At 36.7% G+C, this 24,093-nt stretch overlaps 1 protein-coding gene across 2 annotated transcripts in view; it reads left to right on the forward strand.

Moving 5' to 3' along the window:
* LRP6 (LDL receptor related protein 6) overlaps nt 1-24,093 on the forward strand; it is a 123,980-nt gene that overhangs the window by 84,103 nt on the left and 15,784 nt on the right. For both annotated transcript variants that reach the window (XM_081127995.1, XM_081127996.1), the window contains exons 8-16: nt 1,239-1,455; nt 2,194-2,483; nt 4,147-4,373; nt 6,541-6,725; nt 7,371-7,697; nt 12,993-13,195; nt 14,933-15,144; nt 16,330-16,520; nt 22,291-22,500. In XM_081127995.1, the coding sequence (XP_080984121.1) occupies nt 1,239-1,455; nt 2,194-2,483; nt 4,147-4,373; nt 6,541-6,725; nt 7,371-7,697; nt 12,993-13,195; nt 14,933-15,144; nt 16,330-16,520; nt 22,291-22,500 (2,062 nt within the window). The remainder of the gene's footprint in view (nt 1-1,238; nt 1,456-2,193; nt 2,484-4,146; nt 4,374-6,540; nt 6,726-7,370; nt 7,698-12,992; nt 13,196-14,932; nt 15,145-16,329; nt 16,521-22,290; nt 22,501-24,093) is intronic.

The raw sequence follows: 24,093 nt of genomic DNA on the forward strand, positions 1-24,093 counted from the left end.
GTGTATGGGACGATGTTCCAACCAACTGAACCACCTCACCAGGACTATGTATGTGACTTTTAAAAAAACATTTTATTTAAATACAGATTTATACAGTTGGCTTAATAGAAGTTCTGATGTATCTGATATGAACAGATAAACATTCAACTAATACAATTTCTCATTGATCAGATATAAATTAGATATTTATTAATGTTTGCAAGTGAAAAATACAAGGATATAGCACAGTTACTCAATTTTTAAGTACTTTGTAAGGTTTGGCTGTTCTTAGAATGTCAGCAGGTGTTTTGAAACTTTTAGAGAGGAGAGATAAAGAACATCTGGTTGTCATTCCATCTAGGCAGTCACATTATTGGCTTACATGGAATATTTTTTACTAATTTTATGGATAAAAAAATTAATGCTTGCATATAAGATTGTATCTGATATTTTTTGTAGATGGGTTGGTGTGCAGATACTGATTACATGTATATGTTTTTAGTACCAGAATAACATTTCTGAAGGATAATTAGTCTGGCACAAGGTCACTTTAAATAGTAGAAAAGATCTCAGTTAGGGACTTGCAATTTGGTGCTTTAGAAGACTTATTCCATCTTGTAGAACAGAAGATGCTGATGCAGTGTCAGAGACAGAACACCTTGGTCACTACTAGAGAAATTGGTGATGTTTATGAGAGTATCAGAGTGAATTTCATGATGTTAATTTTAGGTAAAAACAATGAAATAGAAAATATTCTAGTGAAGGATTCCTAAAAAATACTTCAATCCACCTCTGTTTACAAGTTGTGTGACCTGCTATGAATCTCTTTCCTTGGATGTAAAAAAGGCAAAACTCTCAGGGTAAAATATGTTATAAAATAGACATGCAATAAAATGTCTGTGAAGGTACATTATAATTTGAGAACAAACGTACAAGCAAACGTAAGGTGATGATACTGTATTTTTAATTTTTACATAGTCATTTAATAGATGTATACTGAAGCTAATATTACCAAAATATTTAGAAGGACAGGTAATAAGAGGTTGGAGAAATAGAGGTAAAATATGAGCCTATATTGAATATTTGAAATCATCCTCATTAAATCAGCATTTTGTCATTTTGTGAAAGCATTGCTATAGGGATAATTAAATAACGATACTTGTGGATTTTTGTGAAGCACAGTTGTATTTGTCATTATTACATACATTTAAAGAGTAATTATACATCTTTTTTCTTTTCTCTTTACACTTAAAATGAAGTTTATGAATACTGATGGCACTGGGAGACGAGTACTAGTGGAAGACAAAATTCCTCACATTTTTGGGTTTACTTTGTTGGGTGACTATGTTTACTGGACTGACTGGCAGAGGCGGAGCATCGAAAGAGTACACAAACGAAGTGCAGAGAGGGAAATCATCATAGATCAGCTCCCTGACCTCATGGGCCTAAAGGCCACAAATGTTCATCGGATCATTGGTAAGTAATTCCAAAATTCTCTTAGAAGCCAGAAATGAGTTAAGATGGAAAACAGGCAGCAGTTTGTAAAGCAGAATTATGAATTGTTGATGTTTTGAGGAAATATAGAAATCATCTGTTAACCTTACGTTAAAACCAGGAATCAGTCTTTCAGATGTTGGTTTACTACTCTACTCTGGTCACATAGTTTGAATTGAAGGGATACACACACACACACACACACACACACACACACACTTTCATCAAAAGAATTCAGCCCTATGTGTGAATAATGTAGCCTATTTTAAGCTTACTGTAGGTACAAAGGAAAGTATTTTGCCATACTTTAATTCCCAATTGACCAGCAAGGGAGTTTTGAACTGCTCCATTTCCAGCATGGGCCAGTTCACCCTTCCTTAAGTCCTCACTCCTGGAAGGTCACCATATTGATGCCAACTTAGTGCAGACACCTGAGTGGCATAGCGTACTACAGCTCAGAACTCCTGTTCTCTAGCAGTTCTCCTGGCTCGGCCTACCAAGTAGCTGGGGCCACAGCTCGCAACACTGCACCCCGCCTTTTGTTCCCTGTCACTGCTCATAGTGCTTGTTTGTGAGATTAGAATTGAAACTCTAGATTTGGGAGCAGATATAATCATAGGTCTCTGTGAACCAAATGCTAAGTCATTTAAAGTAAAAATGTGTTGATTGTGTCAATGTGTGTGTTCTTCTGTGCTTTTTTATAATTAATTTATCTTTTAGGTTCCAACCCCTGCGCTGACGAAAATGGAGGATGTAGCCATCTTTGCCTCTATCGCCCGCAAGGCCTTCGCTGTGCCTGTCCCATTGGCTTTGAACTCATCAGTGACATGAAGACCTGCATTGTCCCAGAGGCTTTCCTTTTGTTTTCTCGGAGAGCAGATATCAGGCGAATTTCTTTGGAAACTAACAATAATAATGTGGCCATTCCACTCACTGGTGTCAAAGAAGCTTCTGCTTTGGATTTTGATGTGACAGACAACCGAATTTACTGGACTGATATATCACTCAAGGTTAGCAAAAGAAGTGGAATATTAAAATGGGGAACTATAAAGGAGAGCTGCTAGAATTTCTGAATCTTCATTCTGTCATCAGCCTCCCTCATTGCTTAACAGGCAGAATTCAGTAAAACCTTAAACTTTTTAAAGGAAGTCAAGAAAAGGCCCATTCAATATTCAGTTAACTGCCTTTTAATACAAGATACCTCACTTGAGCACCTAACTCTGTAAGACATAATCTTCCTCTGCTATGTTCCCTTTGAAGATAATGAGTGACATTTTCTGCACTTAGAGAGTAAGCAATTGTATGCTTCACATTAATGGCTTAGAGACTTGATTCTTAATTTATTCTCAACAAAATTTTGAAGCCTGACTGAGGTAGAAAATGCCAATTCTGAGTTATAGCACAACTTTTCTTTTTCCTGGAATAAACATTGAAAAGCATACTGAGTCAAAAAGGAGTTCTCAGAATCTGGAGAATAATGTTTTCTTCCAGATTGTTTTGGGCTTGTTTCACATAACTTGCGTAAAATTTTGTCTGACATGCCAAAATCATAGAGTATTGGAGCCAGAGTAGGATTCTGATAATGTTCAGTAAAATCTATTAAACGAGTGAATAAATGAATTAAGTAAATAAATCTTGGCTTTTACTGTGGCCTTCTAAGTTTCCTCATCTTGAAAATAAAGATGAGCCCAGCCGGGCATGGTGCAGCGGTTGAGCGTCGACCTAGGACCCAGGCGATTGGGGTTCGATTCCCAGTCAGGGCCATGCCTGGGTTGCGGGCTCGATCCCTAGTCAGGGGCATGCAGGAGGCAGCTGATCAATCATTGATGTTTCTGTCTCTCTCTCCCTTTCCTTTCCTCTCTCTGAAATCAATAAAGATATATTTAAAAAAGAAAATAGAGATGATCCCTATCTTGTAGGGCTATTGTGAGGATTAATTAGAAAATATATGTACAAAGAATACATAGGATAGTGCTTGACAGGAAGTAGCAGCTGTTACTAATAGCCTGAATTATGATTATTTTAAATTTTAGAGAATTCAAAGCTATAGTAGGAATAATATAATGGCATGCATTTTATTTATTTACTAGTTATTATTATTATTTTCTGATCCTCCCCCGAGGATAGGTTTCCATTGATTTTTAGAGAGGACGATAGAGAGAGAAAAAAAAAGAAATATCACTGTGAGAGAGAAAGAAGCATCGATTGGTTGCCTCCCTTACCTGCCCTGGTAAGTGCCTGGATGCTCCAACCAACTGAGCCACCCAGCCAGGGTGGTATTTTGCATTTTATAAGGTGTAAGTTTGCTGAATCTTCTCAAATTGACACAATGGCATGGCAAAGCTTACTACCAGTAAAGAGTCTACAACATTCTGGTCACTTTTTCTTTCACTCGATTAATAAATTTTAAAAGTCATTCCACTGTCTCACTAGAATAAATTTTTTGTCCTTAAGAATTTCAAAAATTTCTCCCTGAATTGGCAATAAAACTTGAGGTCAAGGTTGCTTTTATTAGAGCTTGATATCATTGTTTCCTTATGTTCATAATTGTATCAAGAAACTGTGCCTCCAGCTTTTCTGGATCCTCCCACCCAACAAAACCCAAATCAAACATTCTTTCTTGATAGTGTTTTGTACTTAAGCCATTTGACTTTGTTAATCTTACTTTTGCAGACCATCAGCAGAGCCTTCATGAATGGCAGTGCACTGGAACATGTGGTAGAATTCGGCTTAGATTATCCAGAAGGCATGGCCGTAGACTGGCTTGGGAAGAACTTGTACTGGGCAGATACAGGAACGAATAGAATTGAGGCATCAAAGTTGGATGGGCAGCATCGACAAGTTTTGGTGTGGAAGGATCTAGACAGTCCCAGAGCTCTTGCGTTGGACCCTGCTGAAGGGTAAACAGCTTTATGTATGCATTCTTTGCAACTACATTGTACATGGCCTAGTTATGGGTTATATTCTTTTTTTTTTTTAAATCCTTACCAGAGAATGTTTCCATAGATTTTAGAGAGAGAGGAAGGGGGGGGGAGAGAAACATAGATATGAAAGAGAAACATTGATCATTTGCCTTTCATTCTCACACCCCAACCCAGGATTGAACCTGCAACCTAGGCATGTGCCTCTACCTGGAATTGAACCTGCAAACTTTCTGATGGACAGGATGATGCTCCAACCAACTGAGCCACCTGGCCAGGGCATGGGTTATATTCTTGATGTCTTAATTCTTATTAGGAATCTGACAACTAAACTATATAGATAGTCTTTATTTTAAAACCATTTACTGACATTTCACTGATTTAGAATGAATAATAATGAGCTAAATTTTACTTTTTGTCATTATGAACATTGGATGAAGAACTAGTAGTGAAATAGATTATTAATTAAATACTGCTGCCTTTATTTATATACTGAGTAAGCAGCCTTTACAAAGGCATCATCAAGTTTATATTTCCTTTCACCCTCTCCCAAGTTATACCAGATTCCAAACCTGTTAAAGTAAATCCTCTGAAATAATATTGTGTGCAAAGAAATAACTGCATTTTAAAAAGCTCCATTTTTAGAATATGCATTCACTCAAGAGGACAACTATTTTGATCATTATTATAAGCTTGGAGAAACTTTGTTATTAAACAGTTAACTGTTTTTAATAAATGAACAGTAAACTATTTACAAAATGATGTTTTCTAAGAGTCGATGATTCTGCATGATTTAGACAATTTTAAAAAGTCAGCAGCTAAGAGATCTGAAAATTGAAGAGTAGTTTCACTTTTTAAAGCAGAAGTTAACAATGTGAACGTACAAGCATATTTTACCATATATCTAATTAAAAATAGTTTCCCTGAAATCACACTAATTCCATGATTAGCTAGTTAGCCATACACAGCTTCTGTGTGCTGACATGTTGTGGTTGGATTATGGTGATCTTTTACTTTAAGCTTCAGTTACCAGACAGATAAATTTAGTAGTTAGGACTAAGGATTCTAGTTTATGTGGCTGCTGGCAACTGTGAAATTTCTCTCCCAGTTGTTTCTCTCTGACTCTTGTGGTGTGCACGTGTCTGTCAGCTGACAAGTACAGATGCAAACAAAGCCCGAGACCAACTTTACTTTTCAGAAAAGCATTGCTACCAAGTCAGCCATTAGCTGAGAGGCTCATAAGTGAATGTCTCTGTTCAGGTATTTGATGAGAGTTGGCATGTGGAGTGCTTTTCTAGTCCCAGTATTCAGAGGATTTAGAAACTAGCACCTTACTAGTTTTAGTTGAAAGGGCATTTGGCTAAGAAATTGGTTAAAGTTCTAGTTCTGTCATGTGACTGGCTTAAAGACATTAAGCAAATCATTCACATTTCTTTCAGTGCATTGGCCTCCTCATAATCAAAAAGCCTATAGTACTGTAGGGCTTCTCCAAGGGTAATGTGAAAAACTTGGAAAAGTCAAATAAAAGCAAAAGCATATTCTAAAATTTCACAGGGATTATAGTGGTAGTGTTCAGTTCCCAGATGATTCATTGCTCTTATATACATAGTATGTTCCCTTGAACCATTTGGCAAATATATTTTCAAACTTTGCTTTTTTAACTTCAGTTAAAGGCTATTAACTTGTACTTTTGATGCACTCCTGCATCTTGTTTTTGGGGAGATTGATTATACAATTCGAACAGTAAGTTTAAAAATTTAAAAACTCAGATTACTTGTATTCAGAAGTGAGTCAGATTTGGAGACCAGAACTTTAATCTTTTTCTGTCTTCTTGAATTTTAGTTTTATAAATGCAAGTGTTGTAATAAGGAAATCATTGGTTTGTTTCCAATTCCTAGGTTTTGGATGGAATAGATTCATTGGAAAAACTAAGGAAAGCTGACTCACTTCCTTTTTAGGACATTAAAAAAATATTTAGTTGAGGGTGCCAAAATAATTGAAAAATTATAGCCATGATTTTGTTTTACTAGTTTCCTTGATTTAATGTATATTTTCTTTAAAGTTATTTAGTTAACTATGTATGAATGTGGCCCTTTCTCCCAAATAATCAAAAGTGAAATGTTAAATATCATTGTTTTGAATTTAGATTTATGTATTGGACTGAGTGGGGTGGAAAACCTAAAATAGACAGAGCTGCCATGGACGGAAGTGAACGTACTACTTTAGTTCCAAACGTGGGGCGCGCAAATGGCCTAACTATTGATTATGCTAAAAGAAGGCTCTACTGGACAGACCTGGACACCAACTTAATAGAATCTTCAAATATGCTAGGTAAGTTCTACTTGTCTTTATTCAGACAGATAGTAGTATATAGTATAGTGTTCTTTCTAAGCAAAAATCAGAGAGGTTGCTATTACCATTGGTTAGACTCTTTTAATAGAATTTCACATAAATGTCTAGGTTCTTCCTCTGGATGGCATTGCATTCTGTTTATTGTTACTAATAGTGGGCTAGGTACTTGGATTCACATCTCTTTATTATGTGGAAATTTCATTATTGTTGTAATTGTAATGGAATTTATAACTCCCTAGATATTCCTGAAGTGACTTTTTGTATCAGTAAAATACAATGTATGTATTTCCATCTTGTTATGGAAGGAAGAAGAAAAATTGAACTATAGACCCTTATGGAGAGAAAATAAGAGCACAATCAAAATAGACCATTCATGAGAGTTTAAACAAACTCAATGATTTATAGCAAGAATATAAATTTGAGGCATGGGGTCAGACTGCAGATGGGTTGATTTCAGAGGACTGGTCTGGTTTTAGAATTGGTTTTAAATGAATTGTTCTATTTTAAATTGCTTACAAATGTTTGTTTTATATGTTACAATTTGGGGGAAGGGGCAGCAAGACTCAAATTCTCACAAAATTCATCCCTCTGCTTTTCCCCTTTCTACTGCCTTTCCGAAAATAGGACTCAACCGTGAAGTTATAGCAGATGACTTGCCTCATCCTTTTGGCTTAACTCAGTACCAAGATTATATCTACTGGACGGACTGGAGCCGACGCAGCATTGAGCGTGCCAACAAAACTAGTGGCCAGAACCGCACCATCATCCAGGGCCACTTGGATTATGTGATGGACATCCTCGTGTTTCACTCCTCTCGGCAGGCTGGCTGGAATGAGTGTGCTTCCAGCAATGGGCACTGCTCCCACCTCTGCTTGGCTGTGCCAGTTGGAGGTTTTGTTTGTGGATGCCCTGCCCACTACTCTCTTAATGCTGACAACAGGACTTGTAGTGGTAAGCTGCATTTCTCCAAAGCAAACTAGAAGTAGAGGAGAAAGCAGGACTTTAAAAACACTGTGGTTCATGTTCTTTCTAGAGTAAAAAGTTGTAGAAGTCCAGAAATGGTCATTTGTTTAATAAAAGGGAAGGACTAGAGATAGAAAAAATGCATGTTTTAGTTACTCTTTATTTGATGATAGCTAGTTGATATTATGGAATAATAGATGTTATAGAAAAATTAAATCTCTTATCCTTGAGTATTAAATATTTATTGCAAAATTTGCATAGCTTCATTGAGAGAGACAGTCATATGTGCTGTACATAATTCATATTTATTCATTGCCGTGGAAGGGAAGAACAGTACAACAAAAAGGATCTCCAAAATACAACCACCTTATCCTTTGAAGTCCATAGAATAGGCTAAAGATTAAAAATTTAAGTATATTAAAAAGGCCAGGTAGGAAATGCATATGAGTAAATTTAGTCCAGTATGAAACAGTAGTAAGTAGATGGGAAACTAGAGCACATGCTCTATACATAGTGGGCGGTCGCTATGTAATCCCAACTGACCAGATTTTCTTAGTCGTGAATCCAGATTTTATTTATTTTTTTTTACTACAGTATCTCCTGATTTTAAATGTTAACAGGTAGTGCATATTACACACACACACACACTGCTAACAGCAACAAAACACAATGCATAACAAAATAGGTTGGCTTAGGGAAACCTAGTTTATGACTCAAGCATTCATGAAAATCCATGTTGGTGGATAGACCAGAACAAATTGCAGATATGATAAAGAAATAGAGAATTAGATCAGAAAGAGTAGATTCATGGGAGAGAAGTAGGATATGGTTCTCTAGGGTAGAGGGTACAAAATTGCTGTAGGATATTGAATGTAATTATTGAAATCACTTTACTCTGTGCCTGGAAGTATAAGATATCACATAGGAAAGGATTTAGTCTCTTCTGACACTAGGCTTCAGTCATGAAAAGGAACATAAGTTTATAGTTTAATGACTTGGGGTCTCTGCCACATTGATTTTGTGTTTTACTAAAGCAAGTCACACAAATTTTTTGAACCTTAATTTTTCTTATTTGTAAAATGGGAATAATAATAGTAACTACTTGTAGGGTTGCTGTGAAAATTAAATAAGATATAACATGGTTGATTGCGTGGAGAATGGATTTGAGGAGGAAAAGAAGTGGTAAGGAAGTTAATTAGACTGGTGTAATGCCAGCAGACTTGGACTGGGGTGGTGGCATTATGGATGGAGAGAAGCTGATGGATTCAAGGTATGTCTTGAAGGTAGAATGAACAGACTTTGTTAATGGGTTGTCTGTTGGGGAAGAAGAGGGAGGAAACAACAGTGACTTCTGGATTCTTGGTTTGATCAGTTAAGTAGATAGTAGATGAGGAAGTATAGAAAGGAAGGTTAGTTTTCAGGAAGAAATAAAAAATTTAACTTTAGGCAGGTTTATATTAATATTTCTATGGGGCATTGCAATAGAAATACTAAATAAGTTGGGTGAAGGAGCTCAGAGGAGAGAGATGAGGTTGGAGATAGAAATTTTGGAATTGCTAGCATGTATTTAAAATGGGGGAGATTACTTAGGGAGACGATACAGATCCGGTTCAGTAAACAATTCCTGTAAAGGGCCAGAGAGTAAGTATTTAGGCTTTGTGAGTGATATAGTTTCTCACATGTACTCAACTCTGTCTATTGTACCTTGACAGCAGTGATAGACAATACATTAAAATGTGACTGATAAACTTTATTACAAAAACAGGCAGCAGGCCAGATTTAGCTTGTGGGCCGTTGTTGCCAACTCCTGGTATAGAGAAAAGAAGGCATCTGGTAACTTAAGGAGCTGTGGTTGAGGAGGGAAAGCTTGTAGTGGACACTGAAGAGCAGCAGCCAGAGAGGTAAGAGGAAAATGAGAAGAGAATAGTGACATAGAAGATGAGATGTAAGATTGTTTCAAAAAAGAACTGTGTTGGATGCTGCTGAGAGGCTGAGTAAGATGAGGCATAAAATAGTATCTTTTGGATTTTTGGATAAGGTGGTTTTACTCACCCAGGGAAATAATGGTGAAAGATTGGAGTAGATCAAAAAGGCATTGGAGCAGAAGAATGGGAGGTAGTATACATAGATGTCTTTTTCAAGAAGTTTGACTTTGAATGGAAGGAGAAAATGGTGGTAATAACTGATTGAGGATAGAGACCAGAAGAATATGGAAAGACTTTTTGAGATCATTATCATGACTGCATATTAGTTGGTGAAGGCCATGAGAAGTCAGTGCTCAGTGTCCCTAAAATCTGTGTTTGGCTACCTTTCCAAGAGATATCAGCAGTGCTTCAGGAAGCCTCCTGCTGTGTGCTCTTTTGATAGTGAGTACTTAATATTTGTGTAGAGCTAAGATGTATTAGATTTTAAGGCAGATTACAAGGAAAGTTTAACACAAAGTACTTGCCCTTAAAAAGTTTTCTAACATTGTATAATTTACTCCTTGACCTAGGTTTCAAAAGTTAAATCAGATGGTGGTGTTTCTCTGCTCAAAACCTCACAATGGCTCCTCATTTCACACAGAGTAAAAACCTAATCTTATAATGGCCTACAAGTTCCTACATGATCTCTACCCCACACTTGGCATCTTCCTCTTTTGCTTCTCTAACCTCAGCTTTTACTATTGTGTTTCTTGCTCTCTCCATGAGAGCCATACTAGCCTTAGGACTGTTGCACTGCTTATTTCCTCTGCTTGGAATGTTCTTCCTGCAAATATGTGCACGGATATACTTCACCTCCAAGTTTTTGCTTATTGTGACCTTCACCAGGAGACCTGGTCTACCCTATTTAAAATTTGCAAATCATCATTTCACTCTATCTAGCGTTGCCTGTGCCCCTTACCTGTACTTTTTTTCTTTTTCCCATAACACTAGTCTGTGATACACTATATAACTCACACTATTATTTATATACTAACTTCTTTATGTTTACTGCTATTGCCTATTGGAATATAAACTACACAAAGTAGCATTTTCTCCCATGTTTTTTCATTGATATATCTCATGTGCCTAGAATAGTGCTTGGTGAAAAGTAGTCATTCAAGAAATCTTAAATGAAAGAATGCTAAAACAGGACAGGATTTGGAAAAACACATGAACTCTTCCATACAACAGCTTTGTGACCTTGGAAAAATTGCTTAACCTTTTGAGGCTTCCTTTAAAAATTACTTAACCTTTCCAAGTTTGCTCACCTCTAAAACAGAGATGATAATTTCAGGGATTAAGTAATATCTAATATGATGTGTGACATGTTGGAGGTTCTAAATGTTCGTTTGGTTTCCTTCCCAAGTCTCTAAAATAATTTTTTATTTTCTTTCAAAATCATGACTACACAGCTCTTCTTAGTTATCATCATCTAGTGCTTGTTTCTTCGTTTTTTAATTCATTCTTTCAGTGAATATTTACTGAATATGTATGTACATGCTGGGCATTATTTGAGACAGTGGAGAATGTAGCAGTGAACAACATAGACATCAGTCCCTGCTCTCATGGAGCTTTCACTCCACTGGCACAGATGACAAACCAATTAAGTAAACTATATAATGGGTTAGATGGTGATACATGTTATGGAGAAACATTAAGTGCGAGAAAGGGTGGAAAGGATTGCAGTGTTAAATAGGGTGATTAGAGAAGTCACTGCTGAGAAAGTGAAATATTTCATGACCTGAAGGAGGTGAAGAAATGAGATATGTGGATTTCTGGGGGAAGACCTGTCAAGCAAAAGGGGGCTGCAAATGCAAAGGTCTGGGGGGAATATACATGTCACATGTTAGAGGAGCATACCTGGGAGGCCAGCGTTGTTGGAACAGAGTGAATAAATAGATTAAGTCAGAGGAAACAGGAAACCAAATTGTGTAATCCCTTGTTCAATACTGAAGTAGCTTGCTTCTATGGCACCTTTGTACAAATTGGGAAAAGGTATTTCCTCTGGGCAGATGCAGCTGTTCAGATGCATGGCTTGGGTAATGAAGTATGGATTGGACTTCAGTCCCAACTCTAAACCTTTGGTACAGTGCTCATACGGCACAGTCAGACGTGGTGGGCTGGGCCTTGGAGATTATGCTGTTTCCACGCAAGTGCAGTGCCTCACTTTAAGCTACAGATGGACACTTGTACCTTCAACAGAGAGCTAAAAAGCTCCCTCCTCCTTACACCTCATCCTCCAGCTTCTGCATGTGGCTCTTCTCATTGTGGGAATGTAAAACTGAAGACAGCCTGGCAGGACAATTTTTAAAGCACTACTCCCCAGGAGATGAGGTGGTTAGAGTTTACATAGTTTAGGATGGATTTAGGCTTACAAAAAAGCATATTCTTTGTTACTTTAAGCACTGAATGATTTGTAAATATGTGAAAACATCAGCTTCCTCTTAGAAATATTAAGCCAATTAATTGTAACTGCTAATGTGATCTATAGACTTTTTGAAACAAGAATTTATTTGGAGCCATGTTTGGCTTTGTCTTAATCTACATTTCTAGAACACCTAGAATTGTAGAATCTTATTGGAGGTTAAAACTTGATTCAAAAAAATAGTACTCAATAAAACATACTAAGAGCCAAGTATATATTTGATATTGCTCCCCAGTCAGGAAAAGTTGGCAACTAAAATTCTGGGATCTTTCTTCTAAGTCTCATTGTATGTGTTTGTATTGGTGGTGCTTATTGCGTTGGAAACTTACCATTTAGAACCTTTTTTTCTTCTTCTTGCTTTACAAGCAAATAGTAATGCTAAAAAACAATTCTTAAAAAAAAAAAAGGATGGGATACTTGTGAGCTACATTGTTGTGACATGTATTCTTACTACTTAACACATGAGTTCTACTAAAATTGCTAAAAGTTGTTAAATCAATATGTGATGGACTCCAGATAATGGAGAGCTCCATTGGGATCACTGGAATATTTTGTAAATCTTCCAAGCTAAGTGTGAGCTTTTATGTATTTGTCAAATGCTTCATTGAACTCAAGTCTCTCATGATACCACTGTAAATAAGATAGAAAAAAATAGGCGACGTGCATTGAGTAAATTCATAACTGGTTTGGTAACCAGAGTGCTGATTAGTGTCACTTTGAAGAGGGTTTCTGGGGGCGGGGGGCATACCGAAGGGTTTTGTCCTCAGTCTTACCTTGTTCTACTTCTTCAACATCTATGTATGCTTTGTGTGAGATATAGCTACAGGTTGATCAAATCTTTGAGTAATACAGGACTTAGTCTGTGTTTCAGATGTGCTCTTTTCTTTCTTTAAGCTCCAACTACTTTCCTGCTCTTCAGTCAGAAGAGCGCCATCAACCGCATGGTAATTGATGAACAACAGAGCCCCGACATTATCCTTCCTATCCACAGCCTTCGGAACGTCCGGGCTATTGACTATGACCCACTGGACAAGCAACTATATTGGATTGATTCACGACAAAACATGATCCGAAAGGCGCAAGAAGATGGCAGCCAGGTAACTCAAGGCTCAGTGCAAAATCCATTCTTTCTACCTAGTAATTGGACTAACCAATCATCCTGTTTTATTTAAGTGTTGATTCTGCACATGCGTGCGTGTGTGTGCAAAACTGAAATTCTGGACTGAGCAGCTTTTTTCCCTTCTAATCTTTAAGTATACAATTATTTGATAATGCTATTGGAATGAAAATTGTATTTAGATAACTTAGTCTCAGATATTGGTAATGACTTAGTCACTGCCACCCATATTCATTTATATAGATTTTTTTTGTTATGGTTCCATCTACATGGAGTGTTGGAAGCTTTGAAATCAAATAGACCTTGGTTCTGATCTCAGGTCTATTACTCATTAGGATTTTTATGAGCTCTTTAGCTGAATGGAATGTAAAGCACACAGCCCATTACCTATTACATGATAGGGACTTAGTAAAAAATGGTTCTGTTACTAGTTGACTATTACTTAAAAGGGTCAAAGGATAGGAACAATACAACCCCAATAAAATAAAAAACATCTAGGATATGTTACTAATCCAGTGATTTAAAAAAAAAAAAAAAAAAAATTTGGTTACTATGGGATGGGAATGAAAACATTATCAACAGATCTTACCTATGCTTACATACTAGTCATGGTTTATGTACCATTATCCATACTTCTTTGCTTTCTTTTTATGATCAAGCTGTATTGGACTGGGGTTACTGTTAAGAATTATTTGTCATCTTCCTCATAGCAGTGCTGTTAAGCTTGATTTTGAATGTGTTAAAATAAGGGAGATTAGATTACTAATTTTCTGTATGTCTTACCTCACACAAAAGAGCAAGGGGATATGATGTATTTAGGGCTGCTGAGGGATCATTTAGGGGTATAGTTGTAGTGGTATATTGCAGATGCACCTTACTCTCTGTAGACCAGAACTAACAGGCTGATAGAAATTACAGCTGTTATTATACAGCCAAAGACACAGCAAATAAATGAGATAGCCTCATAAGAAATATGTTACCTCAGTGATGTTGAGTAAATAAAATATAATTTATTCAGATAGACAAGTGAACAAAGAATCTCTTTTTGCTTGGCTTTGTTAAAAATATTTTTTGGGATGGATTTAAGGATTAGAGACAGACATAATTGATAGATGTGGTTTATAGCCCTAATTGCTGTTGTCTCTAGAGTAGAGTTTGTCGGCTTCAGCACTATTGACATTTTGGGGCTGGATAACTCTTTTTTTGTGGAGGACTGACCTATACGTTGTAGGCTGTTTAGCAGCATCACTGGCCTCTACCCACTAGATGCCAATTATACCTCCCATAGGGGTGATAATCAGAAATGTCTCCAAACATTGCCAAATGCCCTGGTTTAGGCATGTGCAAATGCAGAATTGCCCCTTGTTGAGAACCACTGCTTTAGAGGTATTTCGGGTGTGGTTCTAGCCAGGGTTGTCTGTCAGAGAGAGCTGCCTCTTTCTCATGTTTATCTCTAATCAATGCACTACCAGGTTCTTAGAGTAACTAATGTGGCCTTAGCTCACTCTTCTGCCCTGTGTCATAATAACCAGAGGGAACATTTGAAATGCATGTTAACAAAGAATCATATTACTCATAAAAAATGTATCAGTAAGAAATATCCCTTGAGACTTCCTTAGATGAGTGACCACATAAATGTAAGCATTGTGAGTGATCGCCTCAGGGCTATCTGGTTTGGAGTCTAATTTTCTATGTGTGTGTCTTTTTCTTTCACTAGGGCTTTACTGTGGTTGTGAGCTCAGTTTCGAATCAGAATCTAGAAATACAACCCTATGACCTCAGCATTGATATTTATAGCCGCTACATCTACTGGACTTGTGAGGCCTCCAACGTCATTACTGTAACAAGATTAGATGGGAGATCAATTGGAGTGGTGCTGAAAGGCGAGCAAGACAGACCTCGAGCCATTGTGGTAAACCCAGAGAAAGGGTATGTCACTAAAGTACCATTCATGTGTCTTGGCATCTGAGATCCTCATCAGCCTTCCTTTTCAGCCCTTAGTTATTTACCTTTCTGTTCCAATGAAAAACGATATTCTCCATCCACCTGCCCCTGCATTTTCTTGCTTTCTCTGATTTTACTGCCTATAATTACCTTTCTTAGTCACTATTTCCTTTTTCTTTTCTTTTCTTTTTTTAAAAATAGATCTTTATTATTGATTTCAGGGAGAGGGAGAGAGAGATAGAAACATCAATGATGAGAGAGTCATTATCGATCTTCTGCCTCCTGCACATCCCTGACTGCGGATCGAGCCCACAACCCTGGGCATGTGCCCCGACCAGGAATTGAACCTTGATCTCTTGGATCCTAGGTCAATGCTCAACCGCTGAGCCACCCCCAGCCAGGCAGTCACTATTTCTTTCATTCTAATTTCTGCCCTTACTTCCTGGACCATTTGAACTGCAACATCATCCATGAAGTTTTCTTTGATCTACTCCACCCCCAGCCAGATGTGATTTTCCCCTTTCCCAGATGCCCAGCACTCTATTATATCTGTGCCTCTCTAGTCATACCTAGTCCTTTCCAACTGACCTTACGACTTCTCTTTTCAGTCTTATATTTCCTACTATAATGTAGGTTCCTTTATGCCAAGAACTAATGTGTCTTCTTTCATTTAATACAGAGCTTTGCATTTAATAAATAATATGTTTTTGCATCTGAATGAATGATAAGGAATTTAGCAGGGAAAGTAGCTTATTTCAAAAGTTACAGGAAATAGAATATAAATATAAGAAATTATTCTTATGACCTATTTTTACTTATGAAATGGACTAATTAGGGAAGGAATTTAAAATTTTGTGTCCAGGTTTCTGGTTACTGCTCTTTATTTTATTGTAGTATTTCAATAGTATAGGTGCACTTATCTCTAACACTTTGTTTTATTAATCCATGAAAGTTAGCTCCCTCAGAAATTGTGTGTGTCCTTTGTTACTATTACTAAAAGTAATAGTAACACAATGCTTACATTTATGTGGCCTTTTAAAAATTATTCTGAAACATTTCAAAATAAGATTTTAAAATATTCTGCCCTTTTTTTTGTTTTAATCAGTAACAGTATTCTCATTTTATATGGTTTCTTATTTTGGTAAATATTGTTTCCTCCCTTCTCTTTAGGTATATGTATTTCACCAATCTTCAGGAAAGGTCTCCAAAAATTGAACGAGCTGCTTTGGACGGAACAGAACGGGAGGTTCTCTTTTTCAGTGGCTTAAGCAAACCAATTGCTTTAGCCCTTGATAGCAGATTGGGCAAACTCTTTTGGGCGGATTCAGATCTCCGGCGAATTGAAAGCAGTGATCTTTCAGGTACCCAAGAAATATGTTTCCATATTTTGATTTCAGTTAGTGAGATGATTCAGCAGTAGCATTTGTATTTTTCTTCCATTGTATTATTTTTGTATACATTTTTTTTACAGTTTTACTCACCAAGAGTAGTCAGCGTCAAGTTGGTTGGAAAGCATTGTTTTCTTCAACCATCAATATGATCACTCCCTCTGTTATCTAATAACTTGCCAGTATTTTTCATTTTTGCTCTGTAAGTAATATATTTCTAATGCATCTCTTTTCCTTTCCTAATTCTTCCTCTCTAGTTTATGTTCTTATCATCTCTGTTCTGAATTCTAACCCATGATTAGTCTCTCCCTGCTGATCTCCCCCCACTGAAAGTTTATACAGTATTCCTAAATTAATTTCCTGAAACATAGTTTCTAATCATGTCACTACTGTATTAAAAAAGAGTCTTCAAGGTAGTCTCATAGCCTGAAGGAAAAGAGTCTAGCTGTGCATTAAGTTGGTATTCACCTTTCATAATCTTGTCAGCACGCTCAAATGATCTTGACATTCCTGGTGTTTTTTGACTAAATAAAATCATTTGTTGGTCTTCAGATGGACTTTTACTTTCTTATTTCTCTGTAGTCCTCTGTCTGCACTCATAGTTACTTCTCCTCCCCACAAATGTTCTGTATGGCTTTACTAGTGACCATGAAAATGAAATTAAATAATATACTACTTATGCCTATCAGAGTGGCAGAAATATGTTAAAGTTGATTATACCTAACATTGGCAAGAATAGCAGAAAATGGCATGCTTTCATGCACTTTGGTAGAAGTGGAAATTGGTAGAACCTTTTGGAGGGCAATTTGCCAGTAAATTTTCCATTTAGATAGCTGCTTATAGAAATACAAGGATATTTGATAAGCATTATTTGTAATAGCCTATTACAGAGAAATAAATTCTATATCAAGTGTGTGGAATATTATACTCATTCCAACAAATGAGTCGGATCTGTGTGCAATAACATGGAAGAATGATTTTTAAAAATTAAGTTGTTTATTAAGATATAACTTTGTTGCCCTAGCCGGTGTTGCTCAGTGGTTAGTCACCCCTTGTAATTCCACTACTGTTTTTAAGCCATAGAAACTTGTTCAGACATATGCACAAGAATATTCACTGCAGTGTGCTGCTTTTAATGGCAAAAAATTGGAAATAGCAGTACTTCAATTTGACTGGGTTTGCTTTGGATTTATAAGTCAATTTAGGGAGAATTATAATCTTTGTAATATTAGTCTTTCAAACCATGAACGTTAGTATATTCCTCCATTTATTTGGAACTTTAATTTCTGTCAATGTTTATTATTGTTTTCTGTGTAGAGGTCTTCCCCATCTTTTATTAGAGTTATTTTTTGGAATTTGATGCTTTTGAATGCTAGTGGTAAAGAGTATTCTAAATTTTTAAGATTTTACTTTCTGATTATAGCTGGAATATACAAATACAGTTCATCTGTTCCCCTTAGCCCCCACCTCGCTATATTGAGCTTGTTTCCAGACTCCTTGTTACAGTTTCTTTAGAATTTTCTATATTACAGAATCATTTGTCTACAAATAATGAGTTTTATTTCTTATTTTCCGGTCCTTTTTCCTTGTTGCCTTATTACACTGGCTGGGACCCCCAATACAACGTCGATTGTAATAATAATAGAAGCCTTGGGATTTTTTTGCTTTGTTTTCTTGATTTGGGAGAAAGCATTTAATACTTTGTAATTAGGTATTATGTTTGCTAAGGTTTTCTGTTGATACCTTTTTAAAAAAAATCAGATTAAGAAAGTTCCTTTCTGTTCCTAGTTTGCTAGAATAAACCAAATTTGGCATGATACAGTATCTTTATATATATATACATATATACATATATACATACATATATACATACATATATACATATATACATATATACATACATATATATATATATATATATATAGCTAGATTTGATATGCTAATGTTTAAGGTGTTTGCATCTGTGTTCATGAGAAAGATTACCCTATAATTTTTTCTTATAATGTACTTGGAGTTTTGCTGTCAAGGTTACATTGCCTCATAAAAATGTTTCCCCTTTTTCTGTTTTCTGAAAAAGGTTGGTGTAATATTGGCAGTTCCTCCCCCCCCGTTCCTTATATAGTCACTGATAATCATATACTTTTATCATAGGGTCTTTTTCTACTTAATATTTTAGCCTCCCACAGAACTTTTTATACTGGATTGCACTTATACATGCTTTGTTTGTTGAATAAATAAGTATGTCTTTACATTGTTGGCCCCTAGTGTTTTACTTATATTCCTTTTATCTGTCATCAACGTATATCAGGTCCTTATCATGTCTTGGGTCTTGCAGTGACACTGTCTTTTTCTCTCATTGTCCACTTGAGACCATTCTTTTACCACCACCAATTAATCTTTTTAAATAACATTTATAATCACTGTTTTAAATTTAATTTTAATCAAAATAATACATGTAAATATTTATGGAAATAAAATGGTTCTACTTGGCTTACTACAAAAAACAGGTCGGCTCTACTCCTTCCCACTCTCACTCCCACTCTCAGAGGCATTTTCAGTTATCTTAAAATAACTTGCTTAAAACTGCTATTCCTTGGTTTTTCAGTTTTATCCATTGCAAGTTGACTTCCTTTGATGGAGGGTAAAGACTTTGCTATCTTAAGCCATATAGCCCCCAAACACGCACATAACTCTCCTCCCATCCTCCCGGCATAGTTATAGCATACATTTTAGGTTTATACGTAATTATTTGTTGTTTATGGCTTTTTTCCTCCCTGAAGTAAATCTTGTCTAATGTAAATATTGTTTCAGTACATACAGATGCATCATACAATCCATCTTTTTTTATTTTTAATTGAAAGCATACTCCCGAATTTCTTTATTATCTTGCTCCAATCTGGATTTGCTTGCTTTCTAGGCCAACTTCCTTTCACTATTATCCAGGAAATGTAATTGCCAGCTTTCTTGGTGCTGTACCTACTGTTTTCTGGATTCCATTTCTCTGGTTAATTCCTTTTTCTTGATAGAACATATGGGAGTTTAAAATTCTTGTACTGCCCGGCTGGGTGTGGTTCAGCGGTTGAGCGTCAACCTAGGATCCGGGCAATCGGGGTTCGATTCCCGGTCAGGGCACATGCCCGGTTGCGGGCTCGATCAATGACCCTCTCATCAATGTTTCTCTCTCTCTTTCCCCCTCTCCTTTCCTCTCTCTGAAATCAATAAAAGATATATTTTAAAAAATAAAATAAAATAAAATAAAATAAAATTCTTGTACTTATTTGTCTTTTTTCCCCCGTCGCACTTGGTTGACATTTTGAGTGTGTGTAGGATTCATGTTTCATTTCTCTTTTCTCTCAGAATTTTGAAGGCAAAACTCCATTGATTTCAAGCATCTCATGTCATTGGGAAGTTTGATATTCTGATTCCTGACTTTATATGTGATCCTTTATTTTCGTCTTCAGAAGCTTTTATTGTTCTCTCTTTCCCTCAGTGTTTTAGAACCTGATGATAATGTGCCTTTGGGTGATGCTTCCCCTGCTCCCCTCTTTTCTTCATTTTCTTCTTTCATTGAACTGGTTATTAGGTGAGTCCTTTCTATCTGGAGACTTAAGACCTTGAGTTCTGGAGAGTTGGCCTTGGGGACAGGCTCAAGGGGTTTGCCGGGGTGAACTGCCGCTGCCCATCGCTGCCCCGGTTGCAAGCCTCGTGGGGTCCCTTAGAGTTTAGGAGATGCATCGTCTGTGCACTAAGAAGTTGCTGGATCAATTCCCTGCCAGGGCACATACCCTAGTTGCAGGCTCGATCCCCAGTAGGGGGCATGCAGGAGGCAGCCAATGGATGTTTCTCTCCCTCTCCCTTATTCTCTCTCTCAAATCAATAAAAAGATACTTTTAAAAAAAAGAGTAGATGTTTTCTTTAAGTATCTGGTGATTATTAGTTTGTTTATATTTAATAGTAGGCACTAAAAATGCTGAGTTTCATGTTGCTGCTGCTTGTGAAGTGGTAGGATTCTTAGAGAGACTTGCCTGTTTTCTAATGGGACTCCCAGGTGACACTCTGAGGTTCTTTTATTTTGGATACTTAGGGTTTTTGCTTGGCTGTTGGTGGTGGTTTTTTCTTCCTGCAGGGAAGCCTTCTAGTCTTCTCCAGGAGGATACAAGCTAGGTGCTCGTGTTTTTCAAGTGTAGTGGGAAAGGGTGTTGTTGGGCAGAGTCTCACCAATTACCAAGTAAACTTGAACAATTCCCAGGTAAAATCCTACATATGGCACAACCTCTTTGTCTTTGCCTGGTATATTAAAGTCTAGTTTAACATCTTTAGGGGGCATATCTTCAGTCTTCTGCTAAAGGAAGGGAGTAGATCCAGGAGCTTCCTTACTTCTCTTTCACCCTTAGCCACATAGTCCTCCCTTTGCTCCATCCAGAAATACCTGGGGCTTCTAGTCTGTGAGCTCACTGATTTTGCTGTCAGCTTCACTAACTGCAGGCATTTAGCTTTCTCTGGGCTACTGTGTTACTATCTCTGGTCTGTCTATTTTCCAACTTCTAAATTTTATGTTACTCTGCTCTTCTGTCTTATTTGTCATTATGGGCTTAATACTTTAAATTTTTACTGCCATTTTAGTAGATTTTTAGGAGGGAGCATAAGTAAACTTATGTTTAACCCACCATCGATCTAAATGTTGACTTAGGCAGTGCATTTTCTTCTCGACTATCTCCCCACTTTTCTCTATTTATTAAAGTTTAGCTTTATGCTTCCTCGTTTTCTGGAACTTTCCCTGATATTTTCAGAGTATAAGCTAATGACTTTTTTATTTCACCTCATCACTTAGGAACCATGAAGATATTCTATAGCTATTTGAAAGACTGTTAGGAGGAAGAGGAAAGGAATGAACATATTTTTTCTTTTTAAGTGAGCGGGAAGCTACAGGGGCGGGGGGGCAGATTTCATCACTCTGTAAGAACTTTCCCACAGTTCAGCAGCAGAATAGGCTGCTTCTTCAGAGTCTGAATGACTCTGTGCTATATGTTCAGAAAGAATTATTCCTGTCCGGCCGGGTGTGGCTCAGCGGTTGAGCATCGACCAAGGATCCAGGCCATCGGGATTCGATTCCTGGTCAGGACACGTGCCCGGGTTGCGGGGTTGATCAGTGACTCTCTCATCATTGATGTTTCTGTCTCTCTCTCCCTCTCCTTTCCTCTCTCTGAGATCAATAAAGATATATTTAAAAAAAAAAAAAGAATTATTTCTCTGAGCTGAGGCTTGGACCGAGGAACCTTTGAGTTGGTCCTTCTTCTGTGTCCTGAGGGGGGAGGGTGAAGTTCACAGGTGCCTAGGTAGCCAAGGGCCAAGGGCCGGGCTCACCACCCTTGCCTCATCCAGGGAAGTACCATTTCGATCTGTTTTTATATGTTAGAGCTTTTCAAAAAATTTAATTTGAAAAATTGACTCAGCTTTAAAAAGCATTTGAAAACTGCTCTAAGTTCTTGTCTACATTTCTATGAATTAGAATATTTACTATGTATCGGGCACTTATCCACTCTTGATTGCACTTGAGCGTCTAGTCTGTTATCTATTTTCTGGTATGTATATATCTTTTCTTCAAAGAATGATTGAAGTTTTGTGGTAGAGAGTTTATATTTTCCTTTTCAGAACTTTTAGAATCTGATTTTTTTCAATAAATAATTGTAGAATGTATGACTTGACCCTCATGAATCATTTTCTGGTGAATATTCTTTCCAAGGTGCCAACCGGATAGTATTAGAAGACTCCAATATCTTGCAGCCTGTGGGACTGACTGTGTTTGAAAATTGGCTCTATTGGATTGATAAGCAGCAGCAAATGATCGAAAAAATTGACATGACAGGTCGAGAGGGAAGAACGAAAGTCCAGGCTCGAATTGCCCAGCTTAGTGACATTCATGCTGTAAAGGAGCTGAACCTTCAGGAATATAGTAAGTGCTGATGGCATGCTGCTAATTGTAGGATTTGTGTTTGTTGTAAGAAGTTAAGATAAATTTAAGATGTTCTTTTGTGTCTTAACCACTTTATCTTGAACATTTTCATGTACTTTTTAGTTTTGCCTCTTTTTTTTTTTTTTAATTCCATACTTTTAAAGCCTTATGTTAAACTCACCTGGGAGCTTTTTCAGTCTTAATCTTTTCCCCATAAAACAGGAGTGAGGGAAAGGAATTGCTCATTTTCAAAAATTTTCCCAGGTACAACAAAGGCTCTGCTTGTCATGCCTTCTCTCTATCTTCAGCCCCTTTAAGAATACTGGTATAAAGCATTTATTTCTTTTGTTCCCTGTACACCCATAGTTCAAACAAAAGCAAAAATTACATTTATATAATGATGAGTATAGTTATCATGGAATAACTTTATTCTTGAGCAAAAGCAAAACAAACTAAAAATCAGTATGTAAACTTAAAGAATACTGTGCTTTAATAAGTGTTTGTTTTCCCCCCTCTTGAATATAGTTTTCAGTTTTCATCTTAGAAAAGTAGCCATAAATATTATTTTTATCTTACTGAAAACTTTTGAAAATGGCTGATCATCTTAGCTTAGTTTCTTGTTAATAGGTGTCTATAATCAAAAGTACCCTCATAGCAATAGGTACTATAGGTCTTATGTTAGTACCAGGGATGCTGATGTTACACGGAGGACTGAAGAGAGAACCGTTGGAACTCCTTCTCAGCGCAGTACTTTTAAATCAAATTGGAATATGAAAGGAGAACAGAGGAATGAGACCACTATTTCTTGTTCAAGTCTTCATTATGTTGTCACTGTTTATGAACTTAGAAGTTAAGTTTAGAGGTATTTAAGAATTAGAAAGTTAGAATTCTTGCCATTCTATGTTTTGACATGTAACTCATGCTGAACATTTAATAGGAATAAGGCAATAATGACACAGTGCCTGAGTTATTTATTCAGTTGATATAAGATCTCAGTTGAGGTTTTCAGAATTTCAGGGGGGGATTTTTTTTTTTAATAATTCAACATTTAAGTATGGTTTTATATTTAGAAAAACGTTTTTTCAAATTTCTAATAACATTAAAGAGAATGAGATTTTTGTTTATCAAAAGTGTCATGGAATTAAAGGTTGAGAAACAACGCCTTATAGTTTGTGTATCCTAATCTAATGACTGATATCTATTTTGAGACATGGATGGATGTCATATAGCACAGTTGCTCATTAGTAGATAGCTGACTCCCTCAATCTCATTAGCACACACCAAGGCAAGACTGATGTGTTAGTGAAAAGTCAGATAATAAATGGGTGTCTACATCAGATGTTGGTATTCTGTGATGACAAATGTCGAGTTGCTTTTAATACAAGCTAAGTAGAAAGTTCATAACAATGATTTCATTAAGTACAACCTGTGGGACAGACTTTGAATAGTTGCCAGATGGTGTATTTATTTAATTTAACCCAAATATGAGGAAATTAAACATTTGTAACATTGCAGGGTATCTTTTTTTTTTTTTTTTCCTCTCAATTGATTTGAGAGAGAGAAAGAAACATCAGTGAGAGAGAGACATTGATC

The sequence above is a fragment of the Miniopterus schreibersii genome (genome assembly GCF_964146895.1).
Source record: "Miniopterus schreibersii genome assembly, chromosome: 2".
Taxonomy (NCBI): Eukaryota; Metazoa; Chordata; class Mammalia; order Chiroptera; family Miniopteridae; genus Miniopterus; species Miniopterus schreibersii.